This window comes from Diadema setosum, chromosome 1, assembly GCF_964275005.1.
Source record: "Diadema setosum chromosome 1, eeDiaSeto1, whole genome shotgun sequence".
Classification (NCBI taxonomy): Eukaryota; Metazoa; Echinodermata; class Echinoidea; order Diadematoida; family Diadematidae; genus Diadema; species Diadema setosum.
In genome coordinates, this window is record NC_092685.1 from 22,664,387 (window position 1) to 22,689,958 (window position 25,572).

At 39.9% G+C, this 25,572-nt stretch overlaps 1 protein-coding gene across 1 annotated transcript; it reads left to right on the forward strand.

Moving 5' to 3' along the window:
• Window positions 1-5,994: 5,994 nt before the first annotated feature.
• On the forward strand, window positions 5,995-9,325 carry LOC140232236 (lactadherin-like). The gene is made up of 3 exons (XM_072312373.1): window positions 5,995-6,129; window positions 7,237-7,386; window positions 9,182-9,325. The coding sequence occupies exons 1-3, from the start codon at window positions 5,995-5,997 to the stop codon at window positions 9,323-9,325; spliced, it is 429 nt and encodes a 142-aa protein (XP_072168474.1).
• Window positions 9,326-25,572: the final 16,247 nt, after the last annotated feature.

The window sequence follows — 25,572 nt, forward strand, 5'->3', positions numbered from 1 at the left end:
CGGATTAACGAACGTCTAGGTATAGGGAATTTGCGTGTTTCGGATTAACGACCCTTCGGAATAACGAACCTTCGGAATAGCGAACCTTCGGAATAACGAACAGCACCCTTAAAATTACATGTTCTTTCATATTTCCAAAGAGGCTTTTCATTATCTCACTTAGGAATGTTCAAAACATGAATCCCCACCTCAACCAGTACTGTACAGTCCCTTTAAGTCAAATGATTTTTCTATTCAGAAAAGTCAATCGTTCGATAATTATTATGCAGTATTGATATATCATTGACCGTTATATTGAAATCATGATTTTACATGTAGACATGCATTTTTTTTGAAAATGATAAAATGGTTGCATGTTTTAATTTGTCATGACGTTAGGTGTAAGACGATTTGAAATATATTTTTCCCGTATCTTATACTATGTTTTAAAATGAAATCTGGTGTGTTCATTGCAGATTGTCTATAGTGGCCAAAAAATGTACTCACCTACAAACTACGCAGATTGGAGCGTGAAGAAACATACGGAGATAAACCCTTATACCCACTTCTGAATTCGTGGAAACCTTCCTATTGAAGCATTATATCTGCCAGCACTTTCTTCTGCGTTAATCGGCAGTTAGTCACTTCGCCTTCAACTATTAAACTACTCTGTTAACATTCCTTCTAACCATCGCTCACAAGTAGACATTTCCTTAGATCCGGTTTGTACTCTATGAACCTGTGTTTGTGCAGGGATACTATATTAGTTTTGCAGTGTTATTCACTCGCAACGTGTTTATACTGCACTAAAGTCAAAGCAATATGTTAAGATAACCTGAAAAAAAAATCGTGCAAATTTTTGTTGAATATTCAGGTGAAGTTTCGTGAGACACTTAACTGTTTAATTCTTAGGCCTGCTGACAAGCCATATTCTGTTTCTTTTCCGAGGCTTTGTGTGAGTGTATATTTTAATTGTTATTTTTGCCATTTTTATGCACGAAAGTAATGTTTAATGCGTAGTAGTAAATAAATGTAGTAATGTTACCTCCAAAACAATCAATCACTTTGTTATTTTCCCTTTTTCCGTGAAGTAGAAAGACCACGTATGATTGCTGTCCATTTGTCACGTCTGTGTGCCTTTAAAACATTTAAATAAATGATCACTTTCCAAAAGATTCTTCTTGTCTCCTCCGCCTGCACGTCGCCCATCCAGCAGAAAACCATTGGAAACATTGCCTCCAGTCAGCCTTCCTTTGCAGAGGCAACGTGCATCCCATGTCATAGGGATTTAGTTTATCATCATGTATGTTTCAAATGTATTGCTCCCATAGACTGGAACAAAATGATTTAGAATATATTTATATAATTATATATTGATGGTACATTTCACTGCTCGCGCTTACACTGCGTCATTGATTATCCATCGATATTGTTCATATTGTATGATGATAATGTGTGCTGGATTCATTTGGGTAGACTTCTTATCGAAATTGGGCAGGTGTTATGATATTTTGAAAGTAGTGACAACATTGAGCTCATGTTACCTTTTGGCAGCACCATACGATCCCGCAGTCTGCCCCCAGTTCACTCAAGCCTCATGTCCTTCAGTGCTGTCTGATGATGGCGCCGTTATTCAGTACATACCTAAACCCGTAAAGCCAGACGCATACACGTTACCTCAGCTGCCACCAGGAGTAAAATTCCCTGAAAACCTGAAGAGATACATCTGCACAAAGCCAGGTACGTCCTTACATCTCTACTTGAATAAACTTAAAGGATAAGTCCACATTCATATACATGTGGATTGAGTGAATGCAGCAATTTTAGTAGAACACATCAGTAAAAGTTTGGGAAAAATCGGACAATTCGTTCAAAAGTTATGAAATTATTTCAAATTTACCGCGCAGTCACTGCTGGATAAGAAGATTATTACAGTGTATGATGTCACATGCGTGACAACTGAATATGCTTTTGATTCCTCTAGTTAATTGTAGTTGGTAAAGTGAAATGGCGAAAAAAACCAGAAAATCCAGTAGGTCTATACATTAAGTTGAAAAAAAAACGTAACCCTTGAAAATGAAAGGAATAACATAATGTTTACACATTTTTATCTACTGCACTCGCGTATCTCATGTGGAAACAGCTTGTCTGTCTGACCCGTGTCTTCACCAGTCACCGTGTACGGAAACCGACGATGGTTTCAATTGCACGTGTCTCGATGGTTGGCAAGGTACACGGTGTGAAAAAGGTGAGAAACAGAATTCATGTACAATACAGGGTATCTTTGTTTGTATCTATTACATATCTTCTAGTTGCCTTTTCGTTCTCAAAATGATATCAATAATGAGGTAGATTCCATGCACTGATAGATAAATTTCACTAGCATGGATTTCATCAAATCATCCCGAAGCGTGAATGATAAAGATGGGTAATGTAATCTACGCTTCATTATTTTAATTGTTATCAGACTGTGTTCATTCGCGTGGGTAACCAACATGGTTGGGGATGTCGCTTTTCTTTTTATGTCTGTGTCAAGTTACTGTAACTTCAGTTTAAAGGATTTTGTTGGGCTTCTTGATCATCCAATATTAGCGGCTTTCATCGAAACTGTCAGAATCCTTGGAGGAAACAGCAGCGAAGGGAGAATCGCCTTTGCCCCTCGTTTCAGCCCAGACACATTTAGATTTATGCACCACAATGGGTGGACAGCAAATGCATCTCGTCTGGTCTGCCAGTACCTCGGATTCCAGGGAGCTTACAGAGCAGTTAATGGAAACTTCTATGGCGAGTCGCCACAGGATTCGTACACCAAAGTGGGTGTGGTCAGTTGCCCAACGAATGCCACCAATATCACTGACTGCTGGATGGAAGAAGAGACAGATGATGGCGTAGATGCCACTATTGGTATAGTGTGTTGCTCAGGTGAGATAGTTCACCACCTGCATTATAATGTTAGCGTGTATGTATGCATGTATGTATGCATGTTCATTTACTTCTGGGTGTAATGTTTTTGAGGAAAGACTAAGTAAACAACAACCATACCCACACCAACACACACATAAACACGCACGCACACACACACACACATACACAAACAAACAAACAATCATAAAAACACATTAATATAGAACCTATGTATAAATGAATATTATAATAAATGCATGTATGTGTGTGTACATACATTTATATTAATACAATTTTATACATATATATTTTGGACATGTATATTCTTTGATGAACTGAATTAAGTGCACGCAATGTTATTTCTGTCATTTGATCCATTTTTTTCTCTTAGCGAGTCCCAGCATGTCTCCAGGAAGTCCTCTTGGTCTCGAAAGCGGCGCCATTCAAGACTCCAGCATCACCGCGTCATCCTGTTACGATGGCGGCCTTTGCACCCAACACGCTCGTCTCAACGGACCCACCTCGTGGAGTACTAGCGTCCTAAACACAAATCAGTGGTTACAGGTTCAGCTGGATTCGAACTACCTGGTGTCAGGTATCATCACGCAGGGCAGAGCGACAGCAAACCAATATGTGACGTCATATAAAGTGTCGTCCAGCGTAGACAACGCAGATTGGACAGAATATATGGATCCTTTCACAGGCGGCGCCAAGGTGAGTTTGATGCCTTTGGAACCATGCAGCGTGTTCATGGCGGCGATGGTAGGAATGTGACACAAATTAGAAAGTAAATGTAACCAGACAATGCCAGACGTTCAATGTGTAAGAAAGAATCATCAAAAAGGGAAATTTATTTTGAATGAAATAAAGTCCATAAGCATGAACAAATTTCTTCCGATCCCATTATGTGGAAATTGGACTCTTTTATTCTGAAAAATTATCATAAAAATGTTCTACTGATATTGTGATCCATGGAGATAAAGTTAAGTCTTGTACAATATTCAAAGCTTAAATGAGAAGGGATGATGAAGTTATTTCAACAAACCAGAACGGTCTCTATGGTGTTATCATTAAATTACCCTATCTTTCTAAACTGTTGATTTTGTTTTCAGTGCTTTTGAAGAGTAATAATGACAGGACTTTGGTTATGATGATGATGATGATTATTGAGTATACCATAATAACAACAATAATAATAATAATAAGAAGAAGAAGTTTGATAATTACAAATTCATATTGCGCAGTTTCTACAGACATACTTCAAAGGCATGAATAGTATACTGTAGTCGAACCAAGAGAAAGAGAAAGAGAGAGAGAGAGAGAGAGAGAAAACCTAATTATAGCGTATGTATTGAAAATATGAACTGGAAATCTGGCAATTATGTGGAAATAAAGCATTGAAAGACCTGGTGTAAAACAGAAATTAAATTGCAACTAACAAGAGAAATCTGAAAAGCCGACACAAAATGAGTTACAACAAATGTGGATATGGAAAGCTTTCCTCGAACAGTCCAACTGCGAGTATTTCTATCTACTGTTCTACTGGAGGTCCTGAAATGTCATTCAGACAATATTTGAAGAACTTGCTTCCAAAAGGCGCTAAATCCATCATTTTTTAATGGATTTGGCGCCTTTTGGGAGCAAGCTCTTCATTTATCATGTTCGTAGTCATGGTAGTTGGATAAGTTCACTCTTCACTTTCCCATTGAAACATTGACATGTATTGGTGCAAAGTTAAATGGTTAAGCGGATAATCACAATATATTCATGCACTGTGTAGGAAAACCTGAAACATTAGCAATGGTTTGGAGAAACTGCTAAAACAAATTTCTCAGCCATCGCTTTTAGGTAATGATCAAACGACAAAGACGGAATATTGTATGTGCGCAAAACAAAAGCAATCGAAGGAAACAGTTTTGAAACTGAATTTATTGTAATACAGAGTACCTATCGTTAACGAGAAATTATCATTGCTGTGAGATGATGATGATAATGTTTCTGAAAGTGTTGTTATTTCCGTTCCTGTGAATAGCTAGTTTTATGGTTTTGCCTCAATATATTCAGATGAGAGAAGACTTATTTTAAAATAGTAGGTTTGTGATTTCAGTTCGTTTTTGCCAGTGGTCTTCATAATATTCTTGCCTTCGAAGGTATTCCCGGCTAATTACGATATGACCAGTCAAGTGAGACACTACTTCAGGAGAGCCATGACAGCGCGATATATTCGACTCCATCCAAATACTTATTTCGGTCACATGAGTCTCAGACTGGAGCTGATTGGCTATGGACCTTTGCAAGATAATATCGGTATATACAATATGCTCGCTTTTAAGACACACACACACACACACACAAACCAACACACACACATATTAATATATTTCAGGGCTCGACACTAACTTTTTCCCTTGGTGGGCCGGAAAGAAAATGTTTTGTACGAAATAAAGGGAAATATTACATCAGAATTTGAATCCAAGTTGCCCGATCGGGCCACCAAAACATAACCGTTTTGGAAATCTGATGGCCAAACAAGGATTCTTCGTTGCCCTAGGCCACCGCTAATGTCGAGCCTTCTATGTATATATAATTATATACTGTGTACATGATTCCAACAAAACCACTTTCTTGAGTTAGGCAGTCCCTATATGCATGTGCAGTGAAATTAGTCCACTTAACTGCACATGCAAACAATCTCTGTATAACTACTCAATGAGGATAGAGTATCAATTTGAAATACAATTTACTCCGTCTTCTACGTACTCGGGAACACACTATATACACGTCCAGTCATTTATTCACACAATGTATTACTTTCGCGATACGCGAGTTTCTGTCATGTTCCGGTCTATCTGCGGTATGTAGGGCCTACATTTTATTTTGTATGTATGTACTGCATTCTAAACGGTAAACGTATGTTCGATTTTGTATTGGCCATTCGCAAAATAAAGATATGATATACTGTCAGCATCTAAAGCACATATTAGTCTTATAAACGAACATTCGTCACTGTGGTTTTTAATTTTAGCCGCCATCGATCGCGATAGCGAGCTCTGTCCACTCGATCGAGGTGTCCCTCTTGGGGTCGAAGATGGCCGGATTCCCGATTCCAGCATGTCGTCCTCGTCCTCGTATGCTAACGATGACTATCACCGGGCGTGGTTTGCCAGGCTAGACCAACAGCCTAATTCGAGAGGTACCTCCGCAGCATGGACACCATATGTTAACGATCAAGACAAGTGGTTGAAAGTGAGGGTTGATTCCGCATACTCTTTACGAGAAGTGAAAGTGGCTTCTCTTTCGTGCATTACAATATGACTCTCCAACATACTGGACCGACAGCTTTAAGTCGCATTTGTTATATATATATATATATATATATATATATATATATATAAGATAAAAAACAAAACTAGAACAAAGTTCATGCTGTATTCACCAACGGTTTATTTCTGCACACAAATTTTCGAGCGACTCGCTCTTTCTCAACACGTGGACAACCTACTCAACACACACATAATTATATATAACGCTGTTTCAAGCCATTAGGGGAAATGCGGAAGGAATTATATACGTTTGGGGATTTTTTTATATAAAAAACATGAAAATGTTCAGAAAAAATGCGAATATTGCCCTTTTTGAGAAATTATGCGTTAATATGGGCTCAAGGCAGCAATAAACTTACAAAAGCAAAATATGCATCTTATATCACTAAATTCTGTACGTTAACGATAAAAAAAGCCGATATACCTAAATTCCCCCAATGACCCGTTTCCTATGGACATCCAATATATACACCCATTTTTTTTTCATCGCTGGCAATCTCCCCATAAATTTTATTAATGGTATACAGTCCTGAAACTACACACACTATGCCATCTGTGCCTGCTGTGGAGTAGTCCTGTGGCCCCAAATCAATGATAAAGCTTTGAAAAACATTGTCAAAACCTTAAGGGGAATCAAAAATTTCCCCTTTGGAACGAATTCCCCTTTCAGACGTATATTCCCCCTATGGACGCTTTTGTACTAATATATATATATATATATGTATATATATATATATATATATATATATATATATATATATATATATAATCATTCAGTCATTCACTTCCTATTCATCCTGTGTCCGAGGCATAAAACATGATTTCAATATTATGCTAATTTGACATTTGAGTCAATCAAAAATCATTTCGATATCATGAATAAGGGGATTGGTAATGAGTGAGACCTATTATCTGCTTTCAGTCAACACCTGGTCAATAACAAATTCCTCTTTCATCATTGTTTACTAGAGTTGTACTCTCTTCTGTTTGTATCGTTCTCTTTCCTTTTTCTTTAATAATGGTATTCTAGATTGATCTCGGGGGAGTGTTCATGGTCACAGGCGTTATTACCCAAGGCAGAACAAATTATGAACAATGGGCGACGTCTATGCGCATATCCACTTCCCTCAATGATACCGACTGGGCTTTTGCAATCGACCCGTTATCCAACGATCCCAAGGTAAAGTTAATGTTTTCGACTTGCACATTGCTGCTCCACTCCTTGCTCATGGATAGAATCAATTGAAAGATGATTAACTATGATACGGCGTCAGCTATACAGAGCACCGACGATATTTGGGTTGAGTTTTCTTCAATTTGACTTTTACTTCATTGAATGCACGTTTACTTCATTGAGAATGATATGAATTATAATGATGATGATGATGATCCACAGCATTCGTATAGCGCCATATATCTGTTATAGAAACATTCAAAGGCGCAGGCCTTTGAATACATATGCCTTTACTGAAGTGAAAATAAGTTCCATAACTGACTTTGTAAAACATGGTATACCACTAAGATTTCTTCGAAAAACCGGTGACAACGATTTTTATATCAGATGTCCAAGTTCAGCAATTCAATATCATTCAGTTCAAACTTTATTTTCACTTTTTTTTTTCAACAGAATGTGCAACAAATACGTAAAATTTGACATGCATTTTATGGAATGATACACAAGTAGCAAAGAATAACATGTAAATGTCTATAGTCATTACAAGATGAGACATAGTTTATTCAAACATATTTGTACATCATGTACATTCTGTGGGGAAAAAAAAGAGGTACCCACTCATAAGACTATGCTTGCAGGCCTACTATGGTGGGTACCTCATTTATTAGGGCAGACATGTAGCAAAAAATGGTCGAGATGCTCACATCCGGTGGGAAGAATGAAATTTTGCATATAGGGGTATCCTGGAGCGCTGATTTCAGAAATTGCCAGATCCAAGAGATCTGACCACGGGATCGGCCGCCATTTTGAATTTCAATATGGCTGCTGTCACGATACAATAATTTTAAAAGATCCCTTTCTTCAGTTCTAATGACCTGTGGCACCAAAATTTGGTACACAAGAGCGTCTTGACATGTTGACACCTTGATGACAGATTAATTTGAAGTGTCTGACAAACATCGAATGGCTGCCATTTTAAATTCCAATATGGCCGCCTCAACGAAATGTTCAAAATCCCTATCTCGAGTTCTAAGCGACGAGTGACGCTGAAATTAGGTGCAAACAGGTATTTTAACATGCTGAGATAAAAAGAATGGAATAATGTGATGTGTCTGACAAACGCATTTTCCGCTGTTTTGAATTCCAATATGGCTGTCAAGACAAACATCATGACTAACATTCGCGGGTATGCCAAAAAGTGCAGAAAAAATAAAACATAAAGCCCCTTTCACTGACGTCACAATATAAACACAACAGCGCGCACTCAATCAGTTACAAGCGCGCGCTCAATCAGGTAGCCTAATTTACAAACCCGAGACAGATTTTCAACACTCCAACGTGACAACTATGTAGGAAAATTCAAGCTGGCTGCCGTGCAGCTTGTCAGACATACCAAATAAGTCTGTTACTGAAGTCATCATAACTATCACCATGCTTTTATGTATCAAATTTCAGTGGCCTATGGTATTTAGAACTGAAGATTGGGATCTTTAAATGTTTTGTGATGGCGGCCATATTGGAATTCAAAATGGCGGCCGACCCAGTGGTCAGATCTCTTGAGTCCGGCAATTTTTGAAATCAGCGCCCCAAAATACCTCTGTGTGCAAAATTTCATACGGATGTGAGCATCTTTTTTACATATCTGTCCCAATAATTACAGGGAAAGGGACAGAGGGGGTGAAGAGTTTAAAACTGCAAAGAGTGCGGGAAATGACGAAAGAAGGAATAAAAAAAAAGTGGGAAAAAGAAAAAAAATAAGCAAAATTTTGTCTTTTTATGTGTAACTTTGATATCATCCCAGGTGTACCCAGCAAATTATGACAGAGATACTCAAGTGACTTCGTTACTACCTAACCCAGTGAGGGCGCGTTTCGTCAGGTTCCACCCAGTCACGTTCATGAGTCATGCATCGATGAGGGTTGAAATTCTCGGCCACGTTATTTGAGGGTTTCTTAAATATCACTCACGTATGTGTTTGATATAGTCGTCTGCATTGTTTCGTTCGTTCGTTTGTCTGTTTCTTAAACTAAATATGCCGGTATAACGACTGCAATCACCTTGAATCTAGTTACAGCGTTGACAAAGACAATGATAATGATAAAGGATCATTGACTTAAAATATGTAATATATTGCGAAATAAGTTCATAATGATGGTTGCCATAGGTAAAGAGTTCTCTAAACACATTTAAAAGTTGTATTTACCTGTGACGGTTTCGACGACGGGCTGTCATCTTTCTCAAACGATGGCTAATTGGCAACTGATGATTTGACGCCAATCAGCAATCACCCAGGTGTGACATCCGACTGAGAGCGCCATCGTAACTGTCTGACATTTTCTGACTTCTTCTTTACTTTAGATAATTAAAACATGATTTTTTATGTATATAAAATTTTACTTTGTATCATAAATATGTATGATATAGGATATCAGTTTCACTTCTGGTATTTCGCAATTAACGTTATACCCTATTTCTATTTGTATCGTTTCTTTTCATTATACTGCTTTGATACATAATTATTTCTTTCTAATTTACGCATTTTCACATTCTTGGTGAGATCATGTGTATAGTCTCTTTCCGGAGTTCTCCCAAACCCTCCCCATTACTCGAAAACAACAACAAAAATACATACTGTAGTTTACGTAATTAATACAGCTTAAAGTTTGCACTTAATTTTGTCTATCATTTCCTCTTTCCACCCTCTCCCTCCCCAAAAAAGAAAAAAAAAATTGCCTTGATAACTTCCATGCAGACCTTAACGAGATAAAATGGAGGAGGCGTGATTATGCGCGCTTTCCGCATGCACAAGCTATTTTGTGTTTTACCTTCTTATTGTCTACCGTTAAGATTAAGTATACCATCACTGTTTGTGCTTAACTATTTTTTTTTCAAGAATATGTTGAACAAATAACTGTGTAGTGCTTAGACCAGATAGCGTGTTTACAGATAATCTTCAAAGTATACTCATATAATATCAAAACGTGAGTGACGTCACAAGCCATATAATGTGACGCCGCAATATAACGTTCGCATTTTTCAGGTGACACTTTTGTTGATCTTGTTGATCACCGTGCTTAGAGGACTTACTACAGTATACCTTAGTATCTTGGCAATGCAAGCATTGATATTGCATCATGAAATAATGATGATCATTTCGATCATGGCCATGAGACGTGCTTATTATGAGGATGTGTGCTTGTGTGTGCCCATTTGCCATGTGGTTTTAACGAAAATTTCCGCCAAGATTTTGGTTTGCCACAAACACTAATTGTACTTTGCCACCTCTGATCACTAGTCATGTCATTTGGCTGTATCACTACTTGTGTGGTCTGCCACGCTTTAGTCGGGGAGCTTTTGGACTTGATTCGATTTCTTATAAAAAATACCTTTTTTAAGCCCACGTTGTCACTATGGGGCTGTCATCTTTTTATAGTAAAACCATTACCGTCAGCTGAGCAATATTGGTCAAATGTAGTTTCAAAACAAAAGGCGGTAGAAAAATAAGAAGCTTTATATAATATTCATATGAGACTACACTGTACTTAAAGAACAGAATATTCTAATAATGATTATACAAAGTTTACTTTAAGTTTAATTGTACACATCATTGTGTGAACTTTTGGTATTTTGCCAGTTAAGTGCATTTCCTCGTCATGTTCCAGTTGGCTTTACTAAATAGAGTAAAATTAGACGAACAGACTTAAAATAGGATCTGGAAAAAAGAGGAAATTATGTCAAATGTCAAGGTTGCCCAAGCATCCATAAATCGGAGATGTTAGTCGAAACCTCACCATGCTCACAGTCATTTATTTTAGCAGACTGACAGAGCTCATGGTGGCGTTACCTCACAAGTCTCAACTGACACAAACCTTCACTCTAAAAAGAAATGAAATGGTAAATCGACATTTTTAGAGTGTTGTCACTCCTCCAGCTTTTTGTTTAATGTTAAATTTAACACTTTTTTATATGAAGTCAATAAGAATGAGCTGTATGTGTACCTCACATCAGACTATAATTGTACTTTTGCAGTAGCTTGTATAGCAATGGTGACTTTTTAGGGGCAAAGAGGTTGCATTTGATAAATCATCGACCAAAACCATTATCTTAATCATTTTCTTTGTGTATAAAATCTATTGGGATGAAATCATGCAGTTTGCATGCGCGACACGTACGGATAGCGGCGTGTTTGGATAAATTGTCATGTGAAATTCATAACATTCTTATTCTATGTCTAGTTTTAATGGAATTTTTGTCATTCTTTTCGTCTGATTCAAGTCAATGAAGTAAAGTCACCTTTAGCATGGTATAGGTCAGATTAGGCTGTTTGTATAGCTTTAGAGGAGCATATTGAGGGAAACGCTATCTTGAAAAAAAAAAGATGATTTCTTCTCTGTCTTTAAACTTGCTGTCAGGCATGTCATATCAATGTAAACATAAAGCCCCCATTCCACTATCAGTGTGCTTACACGCTATAACATGGTATTCACGAGATGCAATTCCATATCTATCAATTTGTGTGCAGTGAATGAGTAATGAAGATTTTACGAGCATTTATTACTTGTGCTTGGTACGTGACAACATGCCATTTGAGCAACAACGTTGCATATAGTAAATGTTGTAAAATTGTGTACAAAGTGATCAAATTTCGTGTAATAAAACAGTGTTAGATGGTATCACGTGCATGTTAGAAATTCTGGAGGTATTCTTCGAGTTTGTAGTAGGCGGCAGAATAGCTATTTTCAAAATATTCTTTTTATTCATAGTGCATCTAACTAACATTCCGGTATTAACAAACAGAAGAGGTATAGGCGTTGATATTGTGCAATTTTATCAAATTAAAAGATTTTATTATCAACCTAGAACAATACTTACAAAATAATAACTTCGTAATTATGGAAAAGTTTATAAATACAATTAAAGGTTCGTAAACTGAAAATAACCCTAAACAGATAGTGTTGTTCTCAGTGTGCCGTATAAGTTTCGTATGTTTCCCTGCATCATAATTGATTTAGGTTTATTTATCTATATTGTAAAAGTTGGAGAAGCAAAGACAAATTGCATGACTCGACACTATAGCGCAAACTGTGACCCAAGATTCAAGATAACCAAAGATAACTATCTTGAAGTAGTATAACTGAAGGCCTTTCAGGGTGAGATACGAGAAGTGATGATTTTAATGCATTTTCTTATATTCTATAACTTATATCTAGTTTTTGGAAAGTAAGAATATGAAAAATGAGAAAATTAAAAGAAAAAAATATCGTGGAGCCATCAATACAGGTATAGTGTTCTGATATACGATACTATGGTTGAAGATGGTATATCAGCGGGGTGGATGATGCCACCCCCCCCCCCCCGTGATTCGCCCCGCAAGTGACTACAAACCAGGCACACTGTGCCACACGAATACCGTACAAGGGAGAAGACGACGATGATGGAGAGGAGGAACTGGAGAAAAAGAGGAAGAAGCGGATTTTACGATATATTCATTCAACAAAATAATATTCACAGCTTAGGAAGTCAAAATAAACGTTTGTTTTCAGAGGAGGAACTACAAGGATGGTAGGTATATATTGATATATTGCTGAAGCTTGTAGACGTCGAATTTGGCGCACGAAATAATTATTGGATAGTTCTGAAAATAAAGGAGATTATTAAGATATAGCATCAAGTATCGTTAGTTTTGTCTTACATGCATTGTGTTTGCCTTTATTATCATCTTTGCCAGGAATTATCCAGCCCTTTCTCAGCTTATAATATGATATGATATGATATGATATGATATACTGTATACATATGATATATACATATATATAAATATATCATAATATGAATAATATATGATATATGCATATATTGATACATACATATCATTTCATTTTCATTTCATTTAAGTTTCCACACAAATCATACAGTGTTGTGTTTACAACATCCATCCATGGCAATGTAAAGTAACATATAGATTATAAGTTATAAGTTCAGTATTTACAAAATTTATAGCATTTTCATAACACAAAATCAATTGAAATCATTCTCAAGGGTACATTCATGACGGATGAATAAAATTGTGTGTGGAGGGAACCTACATGGAAGCAGATGATTGTGGGAGTAGGTTCCCCGAAAGAAAATCAAACACCTGGACAAGCGTGAGTGCACACACACACACACACACACACACGCACAACAAGGAGAAGAGAATGAGAAAGAAGAAGAGGAGAAATCATCAACAGGACCGTCAAAGGGAAAGTATTAATGACGGTACCTGCAGCTGCAAGAGGATCGAAATATGAAAGAAAATAATTGAAAATAAAGCCATGTAGACCTGTTCCACAATCATGTCGAATAATCTATACCAGTATTAATAATTTCAAATCATCTGCTACATTGTAAATTATATTATTTCATATTATCATCAGAGTATTGCAAAAGAAGTCTATTTTTTAAGCTTACGTTTGAATGAATACCAACCGGGAGTTCGTCGTAATTCACAATCTAAAGAATTCCCAAATTTGGGGCCATTGCAAATAAAAATATTCTGTAATATTCGTAATCTAGTTTTCGGTATATGAAACATATCACTCTGTTGCGTTGGATATCTAAGTATTTCTTTATTTTTCTTAAATAAAAACTCCAAAACTTCAGACAAAACACAATTATTCAAATATTACATCAAAATTCCTAAATTCAATGAATACAAATCATACATTTTTAACATTTTACTATCTAAGAAAAGTGGTTCAGTATGTGCGTATAAATTACATCCATAAATGCATCTTAAAACTCTTCTTTTGAGTAACCAATAACTTATCAATATTATCCTAACTGAGCTTCCCCACGCTAATATTCCATAATTTAGATATGACAAAATCATAGTTGAATATACCATGTATACCATCAAAAGTGTTTTACTTGAAAAAAAGAATGCTTTACTTTATGAATAACATCTGCATTTTCTTAAAATCAGTTTATTCAAATAAACAAGATGAGTGTTCCAATTCAAATGATCGTCAATAAAAAGCCCCATTTATAAGGAATCCATATATAAGGAATAACACGACAGTGAAATGCATTAAATTCCATTTGGTGTTTATCAAAATCCCAAATTTTCGAAAATGTGGAATTTCGATAAATACCAATCAGCCAATTGGCAATTAATGCATTTCTCAATAGTGTCAATTCTTCTACTACTATTACCGCTTATACTTGGGTCAAATAAAATGTATATATATATATATATATATATATATATATATATATATGGGGGGGGGGTATACAGGGCGAAATGAAACTCCACTCAGTAAAACTCAGTATAAGCCTCATGTAATAATACATTCGGACGTAAAAATAAGAATTTGTGACAATCAAAAAATAGAATTTTCTCACGTTATTTCAAAGTGACAGCGGCTGCGGGCAAAAGAGCAATCAAGACGAAGATGTGGCCTCAAAACTCGACCATTATATAGTTTGTGTAAGAAAATGTGAACACTCTGGGAACAAATCCCCTGTAGGAACGTATAATACTGGTCTTTGAAAGCCTCGATGCTGAAACCATCACCTCAATCGGCAGAAGGGATTATAACTTATGATTATGACCGTTTTATGTAATTTGTTTAATATAAAAACAAGATGACGACTGGACATGCTGTAAACTCACTGAAACTCACTGAAAGATGCAGGTTATCTATACATAATTATCCCCTCTACTGATGTGTACTTAAGCCATCATGACTTAAAGGACAAGTTCCCTTTGTAGAATGTGGATTGAGTGAATGCAGCCATATTAGTAAGCACATCAGTGAGAGTTTGAGGAAAATCAGACAATTTGTTCAAAAGCAACGAATTTTTCAAGTTTTAATTCTGCGATCGCTGGATGTGAAGACTTCTACAGCTCGTGATGTCATAATGTATAGAACGATGTAAATAAAATATTGAAAAAATCAACATACATGTATTTTCACTTTTCTCTCATGATAAAAGAGCACATGACCTGCCTCTTTTAGAAGGAAGGGGGAGTAATATTATCCTTATCTTTATTATGTCAGTTGCAAGTCGAAGGAATGTGTCCTTTTTCCAAAAAAAACGAAGAAATTTCGTGAATTCTCTTTATATTTACCTTATATCTTTCTACGCATATGACATCATCAACTGCAGTAGTCTTCTCATTCAGCAGCGACTGTACAGAAACTTCCCAAAAAATTCATAACATTTGAAAGTCTTGTCCAATTTTCCTCAAACTTTCACTGATGTATTCCACTTATATCGCTGCATTATCTCAATCCACATGTATATTAAGGTGAACTTGTCCTTTAAAGATCAGTTTACCAAGCAGTAATCGTATCCTCTCTATATACTATTACAGAAAAGGTGGAACAGAATATGATGTTTACTTGGTTGTCAACCATCACAGATAGAACAAAAAGGACGAAATACTAAACGGCGGAAGATGAATATAACTCTGCAATTCTCATCGTATACTAGTCAATGCTAGTGCTATAAAAATGGTGATAAATGCAAACAATAAGTCGATCTACCTTTTAAGACAAGACGATCAAATAAATTAATCGTCGTTGTTCTCCCACCCTCCCCCCCCCCCTTTCCACACACACACACATCACCATCGGTACCATCAGCATAGCCATGCACGTTCATACATTCACAGCAAGCCAGTTAGGAGTTAGCTCATGCACACATTGGTACGAATGACCTTTCTTTCTTTTTTTTTTCTCACTCGGTTTGTGCACTTCACTCGTATTCAGAGCGACATAATGCATATAAGTCTTACGTTACAACGATGTTTATGGATTCATCAATCCTGTTCAAACAAAGAATGGACTTGTGTAGACTAGGTGACCAAAATGATCCGTCAATTAAGACATGGGAAAGCATCCATTCATTATTTTGCATTGAATGTATTCACAATCTCTTTGTACATTGATATTGCCAAATACAACTTTTGCTGTCAAGTGGACGTGTTGGCAAGCAAGCTGCCAGGCAGTATAAGGATTACATGGGTAATCATTACATCACAGATACTTGTCACAGTAAATTTAAAGACCAACATGCCTGTGTTGCGACATAAATTGTCGCCCCCTGCTCGGGGCGACAATTTGCGACGGAGTTGGCGGCATAAATTGTCGCCCCGTCACAAATTGTCGTTTGGCGACAATTTTCGATGCTTGTGCAGTCCCCAATTTTTGACCTCGATGGCGACAATTTGTGATGGCAAAAAAAAATTGTTGGGACATAAATTGTCGCCCCGGCTCGGGGCGACAATTTGTGACGGAGTTGGTGGCACAAATTGTCGCCCCGTCACAAATTGTCGTCTTGCGACAATTTGTGATGCTTGTGCAGTTCCCAATTTTTGACCTCGATGGCGGCAATTTGTGATGGCAAAATGAAACGTAGCTGCACAAATTGTCGCCGACCATGCACTGTGAATTGTGTGGTTGGGGTGGTTGCTCCGGTGTGATGCTTTAATTGGTGGGGTAGGTATGACTGGTAAGTAGTTATGCGTATGTGTGTGTGTGTGTGGGGGGGGGGTGTTGCGACATAAATTGTCGCCCCGTCAAAAATTGTCGTCTGGCGACGATTTGTGATGATTGTGCAGTTCCCAATTTTTGACCTCGATGGCGACAATTTGTAATGGCAAAATGAAACGCAGCTGCACAAATTGTCGCCGGTCATGCACTTTGAATTGTGTGGTTGGGTGATTGCTCCAGTGTTATGCTTTGGTGGGGTGGGTATGACTGGTAAGTTATGCGTATGTGTGTGTGGGGGGGGGGGGGAGGGGAGGGGGCTGCATGGTATGTGCTGTGTATGATTTGTAGATGCATATTATGTGACTTGTGTATGCGTTTGCGCATAACTGTGTGTGTGTGTGTGTGTTTTTGTATGTGTTTGGAGTATAATAATACAATATGTGGAAAATGTGCATGTGAGGTGGTTGTATAGTGGTAGTGGTTTATTTGTATGTGTGTATACGGTTGTTACGGCACATTTTGGTAAATTGCACATTTTGTAAACTACCAAAATGTGCAGTTACCAAAATGTGCAGGACATTGACGGCACATTTTGGTAACTTTCTGCTCCTCTACGATCATCACAAAAACAAATTGTAAGTGCAGTTGGTTTTTGTCCCCACCGAATGAGTTCGGCAGCCTTAAGGCCGTGTCACACCTTTCCGGGCAAGCTACGCGGGCTTGTTGCGAGTAAGGTTTTCCCAGCACGCAGGAAAATTATCTCGCCCGTAGTTGCCCGGAGCTGCGCACGCAAGTCCGATTTACCCGCAGCCAAATTTTGAGCAGCACCTCGCAGGCAACTCCAACGCAGGTACTTCGCAGTCCCCGAATGCGGTCAGCGCGGCCAAGATAATGACATTCTGTCATTTCTGTTGGACTTTTGCCATTCCTTCAGATGAATTTCTGAGTTGTCAGCCCCAACGCGCCTGGCACGCAGGTCACACAGAATACCCGCGAGTCCCGCGAGAAGAACATAAGTAGCACGCATCCAGCAAGTAAGACACAATGTCATATGCACAACTCGCGCAAATCATTGTCCGCCCTCAGTAATTGTCCGGTATGCTGGAAAATCCTCACACGCAACAAGCCCGCGTAGCTTGCCCGGAGAGGTGTGACAAGGCCTTAACATGGTTACGGGTAAAAAGGATTTACGTGCGCACCTCCGGGCGACTATATACGGGTGAGATACGTGCTGTTACGTGCAGGTCATCTGCGGGGACCTCTGGGTAGTAAAAATTGTTCTTCGCAAGTCGCACGCAAGGCTTGCCCGGAAAGATGTGACACGGCCTGTCACACCTTTCCGGGCAAGCTACGCGGGTTTGTTGCGAGTAGAGATTTTTTTTTTTTTTTCAGCACGCAGGAAAATTTTCTGCGGGCGGACAAGAATGTCTACGAGTTCCGCACTTGTGTCTTATTTGCTAGACGCGTGCTACTTACCTTCTACTTGCATGTATTCCGTTTGACCTGCGTGAGAACTTTGAAACCGATCCGTTTTCTGTTACGAGCGTCTTACGGGTACTGCGAAATACCTGCATTGAAGTTGTCTGCAAGGTGCTGCCGGTAAGGGTCTCCTACTGGTGTTCTGCGTGCACCCCCGCAACTCACTCGGAACATATTTTGAACATGCTCAAGGCCTTGTCATACCGTATCTGGGGAAGTTTGACTTGCGGGGAAGCAAATTTGCTACCCGGAGCTCTCCGCAGTTGGTCCGCACCTGACAGTACCTAGCGCGTATCTCGCCTGTATTTGACCAGAGGTGCGCACGCAAGTCCGATTTACCCGCAGCTAAGTTTACAGCATGACCAAAACTTTTTACGGGTGAGTCGTGGGAATTGCCCGCAGAGGTACACGCAGAACGCCAGTAGGAGGCCCTTAGCGGCAGCACCTCGCAGGCAACTCCCACGAATATATTTCGCAGTCCCCGTATGCGGCCAAATTAATGACATTCTGTGGTACTTAATTCTGCCATTCCTTCAGAGGAATTCCTTCACTGAGTTGTCAACCCCACGCACCTGGCACGCAGGTCACACAGCATACCCGCACGAAAAGCAATCGCAATAGCTTACTCGAGCCTTCAGCTCGGGTGAGCTAAATAAGTGTCTTGCCTGTCTTTACTGCTGCAGCAGGACCATAATCCTTAACTCCTTGACCGTCATATAAACCTCAAGCCCATCCATGGGTTTTTAGTTCAGTTAACAAAATGTGCAGATTGTCCAAAATGTGCAGGCAAATCCACTGTTAACTGCACATTTTGGTAACAGGTGATCCCGTCAGGTATAGGTGCACTATAGGCACATTTTGGTAACTTGCACATTTTGGTAATTTACCAAAATGTGCCTCAGCTTCGCTTCGGGCATAGTTACGGTTTTCACATCACCTTGGGCCCATAATTTTAACTGTGCCCCTCATAGCAGTCATTATTTGTATACTGATGCATGGCTGGCGGTGCGTCCAGTAAAAACTGATGCATGGTTTGTGTATGCCAAGCCAAAAGGAAATGCATCCAGTAATTTTGTCATCGGGTAACACGATAGAAAAATGCGTTTTTTGGCAAGAAAATTACCCATTCTATAAATCAGATGACGTGTTACAAATCATTCCTCCCCCGATTTTCTTGCTGCTATTGTTACGCCCTACTCAAGAATCTGGGCTACTACCGACAGACAAAAGGGAGTTATCACCACCTGGACAGAACATTCCTGTGTATAGAAATCTGGCCTAGCAACAACACATTGCTGAAATACTACAGTGTCTGGCTGCCAGTGAGGAGCAGCACTGTGCTGGGGAAGCTACAGGTGTTTGCACAGAACAATGCTAGTTGATTTAATACATAGGGGCAATACAATCACTTATCATACTGACTTCATAGAAGCAACCTCAGTGGCTATGCAGCAGTGGCAGGGGCAGCAGTTAGACTGCAAGGTCTCCTGGAAAGGGCTTGAACCGACGATATGAGGCCGGATACCGCTAGTCAAACTGTGTTAATAGTTTTATTACGATATCCCCTTTTTATGCCTCCGCCACGAAGTGGTGCCGGAGGCATTATTTTTTCGGGTTGTCCGTCCGTCCGTCCGTCCGTCCGTACGTCCGTCCGCTGTCGTTTACGCGATAACTTGAGTAACATTTAATGGAATTTTACCAAACTTGGTCCAAGTATGAAGTATGATGGGGCAATGATTTGATTAGATTTTGGGTGAAATCGGCTAAAGGTCCCTCCGTTTTTTTTCACACAATGCATATATTGAAAACCATTTCACTTTCGTTATCTTAGCACCTATTGCAATGTATCGCTACTGTTAAAAATTTTTTTCCTATTATTGTTGCCTTCTCTGTACAATTGTATGCATTGTTTTTGTTACTTAAGAAAGTGAGATTTATGTTTGTATATTGTGGAAAACGAATAAAATATAAATATGAAAAAATATGAATATGAAAAAGGTCAAAGGTCAAGGTCAAATCATGAAATTGTATCCGTTTACGCGATAACTCAAGACTTGATGGAGCAAATTTCCCCAAACTTTCTTGGAGGATGATGTATGATGGGACAATTACTTGATTAGTTTTTCAGTGAAATCGGACAGAGGTCAAAGGTCAAAGATCAAGGTCAAATCCTAAAATTTATCTGTTTACGTGATAACTCAAAACTGGATGAAGCAGCTTTCACCAAACTTGGTCCAAGGATGATGTATGATGGGACAATTAGTTGAGTAGATTTTAGTGACATTGGCAAGAGGTCAAAGGTCAAAAGGTCAAGGTCAAATGTTAAAAATGTTGCTATTTCCCCCATATCTGTGCAATGCCCGCAGTTATTTTCTTGAAACTCTGTGTAGACATGTACTACTGCGTAAAGATTATCCAGAGAGAGTTTCATGTCATAACGTCAAAGGTCAAAAGGTCAAAGGTTAGGTGAAGATGTTGCAATATCACTTTTCTCGCAAATAGTTCAATGTATCTTCATGGAACTTGGTACATATGCATGTACTGACTGGCAGGGATTATCTAGGGAATTTAGGGGTCATGGGTCAATAATCAGGGGTCAAAGGTCAAGTTCAACCCCTCAAAATGTTACTATTTTCCTCATATACTAGTATATGCAATGATTGCATTATTAGTTTTAAAATTTAATATAAATGCACATGTATTTTTTAATGGAGATTCTCTTAAAAATTTCTAGCCAGAAGGTCAAAGGTAAAATGTTAAGGGTCAAAGGTCGGGTTTAAATGCAAAAAAAAAAGAAGATATATTTTGTACTGTAATTACACTCTTTCTTCATACCTTGAAAATTATACTCAATGCATAAACTTATAATAAGATCGGTCAGAAGTCAAGTAAAAATTTTCAATTCCCCAAATATGCGTACCTGCACTCTTTAATAGACAATTATAGCAAACCCAGTTCGTGGAAAGTGAACATTCCAGATATTTCTGCCAGTTATGTGAAACTGTCATTACACATTGTGAAGACATTGTACTATACACCTATTGGGAGAATAATGCATTATGGCGGAGGCATCAGTCGCCATAGCCACATTTCTAGTTCCAAATGTCACAGCCGGTGAAAGCGTGTGATTGCTTGTTGGTCCAGTGCTGACTACTTAAATACGGTACTCAGACAAAGTATCACAAAACACCATGATTCCGGAAATTATAAGTTTTATTTCCGGTCTTTCAATTCAGATACAAATAAGGTGGTGGTACAAGAAACAAAACAACACACAGACACGTCATATACGCCCATGCACACAGTTCAGTCAATGCTTATCATGGCACCTCAAATCTCACTCTAACGACGTAGTGTCTAATGCTTAAATGCCGGCTTCATCTCAATCTCCTAACTATTCATAGCATAGAGAAAACTTAACAAATGCTTCACAATATGACCATAAATATTGCATAAACTTTACTCCGATTACTGATATGGTTTTACATATAAATGCTTCTTTGATTAAACCCAACACTCGCGATGACTCATCAGTTTTATACTATCTGTGCGCACCGTTTACAATTGGGGTTTGATTATTTATTAACAGTCCAAAGTGTTTCTTCGGGATAAACAAAACCTGATATTGTCATGTTGAAGTTGTCTCCGTGATCGTCGAAGTCGAATGCGAAACAGTTCGCTGCGAAGACGGAGTGTAAGACCTCGTCGAAGGGACGGTTTCCAACTGGACTGGCGGGTTCCTTCCTTGTCCCGAAGTGGCCCGAGATTACATTGTCACGAGCTGGGGTTATCTTTACACGGCGTGCACGGGTTGTTTATACGTGCACCCGCAGCTGACCCAAGTTAACGCCGTCTACAGAGTACAGTAACGAAATTACCACAACATAAAAACTACTTACTCTCTGTACTATACCATTTCATATCAGTAAACACCTATCCACAGTGATTTAACACCGCAGCTATCACTTCGGTGCCTACAGAAAAGAGTTAAACATTTTCTCATGTCTATAATCTATGTACACAACCATTCTGACTTCGGTGGAGCATTTATATTGCTTAATAATGCTCGCTTCCGTATATCAAATATCAACATAAAAGCACTTCAGCACTCTGCTTGAAAGTAATCATTACGCCAGTACCCACCATGTATAATCTTATCCTCTTACACATGCAACGGTCTTATTAAACGGGGGGGGGGGGGGGGGTTGAGAATAACTTCTCTACATTACACATTATCACAGACGGTATATTATTCAACCTGCTTTCAACTAGCTTGCGCTAGAGACTACAAAAAAACTGTGCACATCTACACGTCGTCAGTGTACCAAAACCACTCTTCTTTAGTAGAATACAGCTTCAAATAATAACCATGATAACTGTGATATTTGGAAAAAGGGGATATCGTAATAATACTATTAACACAGTTTGACTGGCGGTATCCGACCTCATATCGTCGGTTCAAGCCCTTTCCAGGAGACCTTGCAGTCTAGGACCCCGTTTACAGTGCGGGGCCGGGCTCGGCCGCGGCCGAGCCGCGGCCGAACCGCGGCCGAGCCCGGCCTCAATTGCGCGGCCGAGCCTCGCAATTTTGTCCATTTACACTGCCGGGCTCGGCCGCGCTTTTGATTCAAACCTTTCAATATTTTGTCGTAGTGGCGCTCTGCTTGTAAACAAATGCAATTTGGTATTGTCTGGTTTTCAGACCCTTTGCCAAATGAATTCCGTGGCGACGAAGTCGCCGTTCGGGCAAAGGCCTTTGCCGAAGGAAAGAATCCTTTGCAGGACAAAACCACCTTAAAATATATTAGTTTTCGACGTTGAGGGGGTTAATATCCTGAATAGCGAAAGATACAGGCAGAGGGTTTGGAAGCCAGACTAAAATTGGCCGCGCAATTGGCCGCGCATTTGGCCCAGTTTGCGTTTACACCAAGAAAAGGCCGGGCTCGGCCGCGGCTCGGCCGCGGCCGAGACCACCTCCAGAGCGAGGCCAAATGCGAGGCCAATTTTGGCCTCGCATTTGGCCTTTTGCGCGTTTACACTGAAGCGGGGCTGGGCACGGCCGCGGCCGAGCCCGGCCTCAATTGCGCGGCCGAGCCTCGCAATTTTGTCCGTTTACACTGCTGGGCTCGGCCGCGCTTTCGATTCAAACCTTTCATTATTTGGTCGTAGTGGCGCTCTGCTTGTAAACTAACGCAATTTGGTATTGTCTGGTTTTCAGACCCTTTGCCAACTGAATTCCGTTGTGACGAAGTCGCCGTTCGGGCAAAGGCCTTTGCCGAAGGAAAAAATCCTTTGCAGGACAAAACCACCTTAAACTATAATAGTTTTCGACGTTGAGGGGGTTAATATCCTGAACAGCGAAAGATACAGGCAGAGGGTTTGGAAGCCAGACTAAAATTGGCCGCGCAATTGGCCGCGCATTTGGCCCAGTTTGCGTTTACACCAAGAAAAGGCCGGGCTCGGCCGCGGCTCGGCCGCGGCCGAGACCACCTCCAGAGCGAGGCCAAATGCGAGGCCAATTTTGGCCTCGCATTTGGCCTTTTGCGCGTTTACACTGAAGCTGGGCTTCAGTGTAAACGCGCAAAAGGCCAAATGCGAGGCCTTTTGCGCCCAGTTTGCGAGGCGTAAAAGGCCAAATGCGAAGCTGAGGCTGGGCACGGCCGCGGCCGAGCCCGGCCTCAATTGCGCGGCTCGGCCGAGTGCGAGGCTCGGCCGAGCCGCGGCCGAGCCTCGCACTGTAAACGGGGTCTAACTGCTGCCCCTGCCACTGCTGCATAGCCACTGAGGTTGCTTCTATGAAGTCAGTATGATAAGTGGTTGTATTGCTCCTATGTATTAAATCAGCTAGCATTGTTATGTGCAAACACCTGTAGCTTTCCCAGCACAGTGCTGCTCCTCACTGGCAGCCAGACACTGTAGTATTTCAGCAATGTGTTGTTGCTAGGCCAGATTTCTATACACAGGAATGTTCTGTCCAGGTGTTGATAACTCCCTTTTGTCTGTCTGTAGTAGCCCAGATTCTTGAGTAGGGCGTAACAATAGCAGTAAGAAAATCGGGGGAGGAATGACTTGTAACATGACCCTCCCCCCACCCCATTTCTAGAAAATATTTCATATTTTCTCACAAAATTACAAGCATTTATCCTACCAACAGCCTCTATAAACTCAGACTGATGGCAAAATGTAAACATCAACATCAATGAACCTCAACACATACATTAAGTTGCCATGGTTACGTTTCGATCCTATTTCAACTTTTCACCGATCGTGTCTTCTTTGGACAGAATCAAATTGCATCCTATCTGGGTACATGGGTAAATAATTTTAAAACAAAATCCACTTCATCCTTATAGCCTACTGGCTACTCTACTGAGAAAATCAGCTCCGACATTCTCTGAGCCAGGAATTGCTTCAATTTTGAACCGAAATGGTTGAAGGGACAACGCCCACCTCATCACTCGGCTATTCGTACACTTGGCCTGATTGATGTAGGCAAGTGGGCGGTGGTCAGTCTCAATTGTGAACTCGTTACCTTCTAGGTACACTTGGAATTTGCTAATTCCCCATACTAGAGCTAGGCATTCCCTCTCTATGGTAGAATAAGCTTGTTCACGGGGCAGTAGCTTCCTACTAGTATAGGCTAAGGGGAACTTCTCATCGTTGTGTTCTTGCAGTAAAACTGCGCCTATTCCCGTCGAAGATTCATCAGTACGCAGAATGAACGGTTTGGCTAGGTCTGGGAGACTAAGGATAGGGGCGGTACTAAGGCATGCCTTAAGCTTCTGGAAGGCTTCTTCCTCTTGCTCACCCCATGTAAGCTGCCTTGGTTTGCGGTTCTTAGTCAAATCGGTCAACGGGGCTGCAATGGACGCAAAGGCAGGGATAAACTTGCGATAGTAACTCGCAAGCCCAATGAAGGAGCGCATCTCCTTCTTGGTCTCAGGCGTAGGGGCGGTGAGAATTTTCTCTACCATGTCCTGTTGGGGCTTCAACTTGGCCTCCTGTACTACATGGCCTAGAAATTCTACCTGTGTGCATCCTACTTGGCATTTGCTTGGCCTAGCCGTTAGTCCTGCTGACCTAAGTCGTACGAAGAGTTCATGTAGAACTCGCATGTGCTCTTCCCAGGTTGTAGTTGTGAACATGAGGCAGTCCACTCGCAACAGTGTCCTCATAACCCTACTGAACGTAGCGGCCGCATTAACGAGCCCAAAGGGCATGACACGAAACTGAG

Coding starts and splice junctions, on each gene's coding strand:
- LOC140232236 (XM_072312373.1), top strand. CDS start 5,995: ATGTCGTCCTCGTCCTCGTATGCTAACGATGACTATCACCGGGCGTGG. Junction 6,130..7,236: donor ATCAAGACAAGTGGTTGAAA/GTGAGGGTTGAT, acceptor ATGGTATTCTAG/ATTGATCTCGGGGGAGTGTT. Junction 7,387..9,181: donor CGTTATCCAACGATCCCAAG/GTAAAGTTAATG, acceptor ATATCATCCCAG/GTGTACCCAGCAAATTATGA.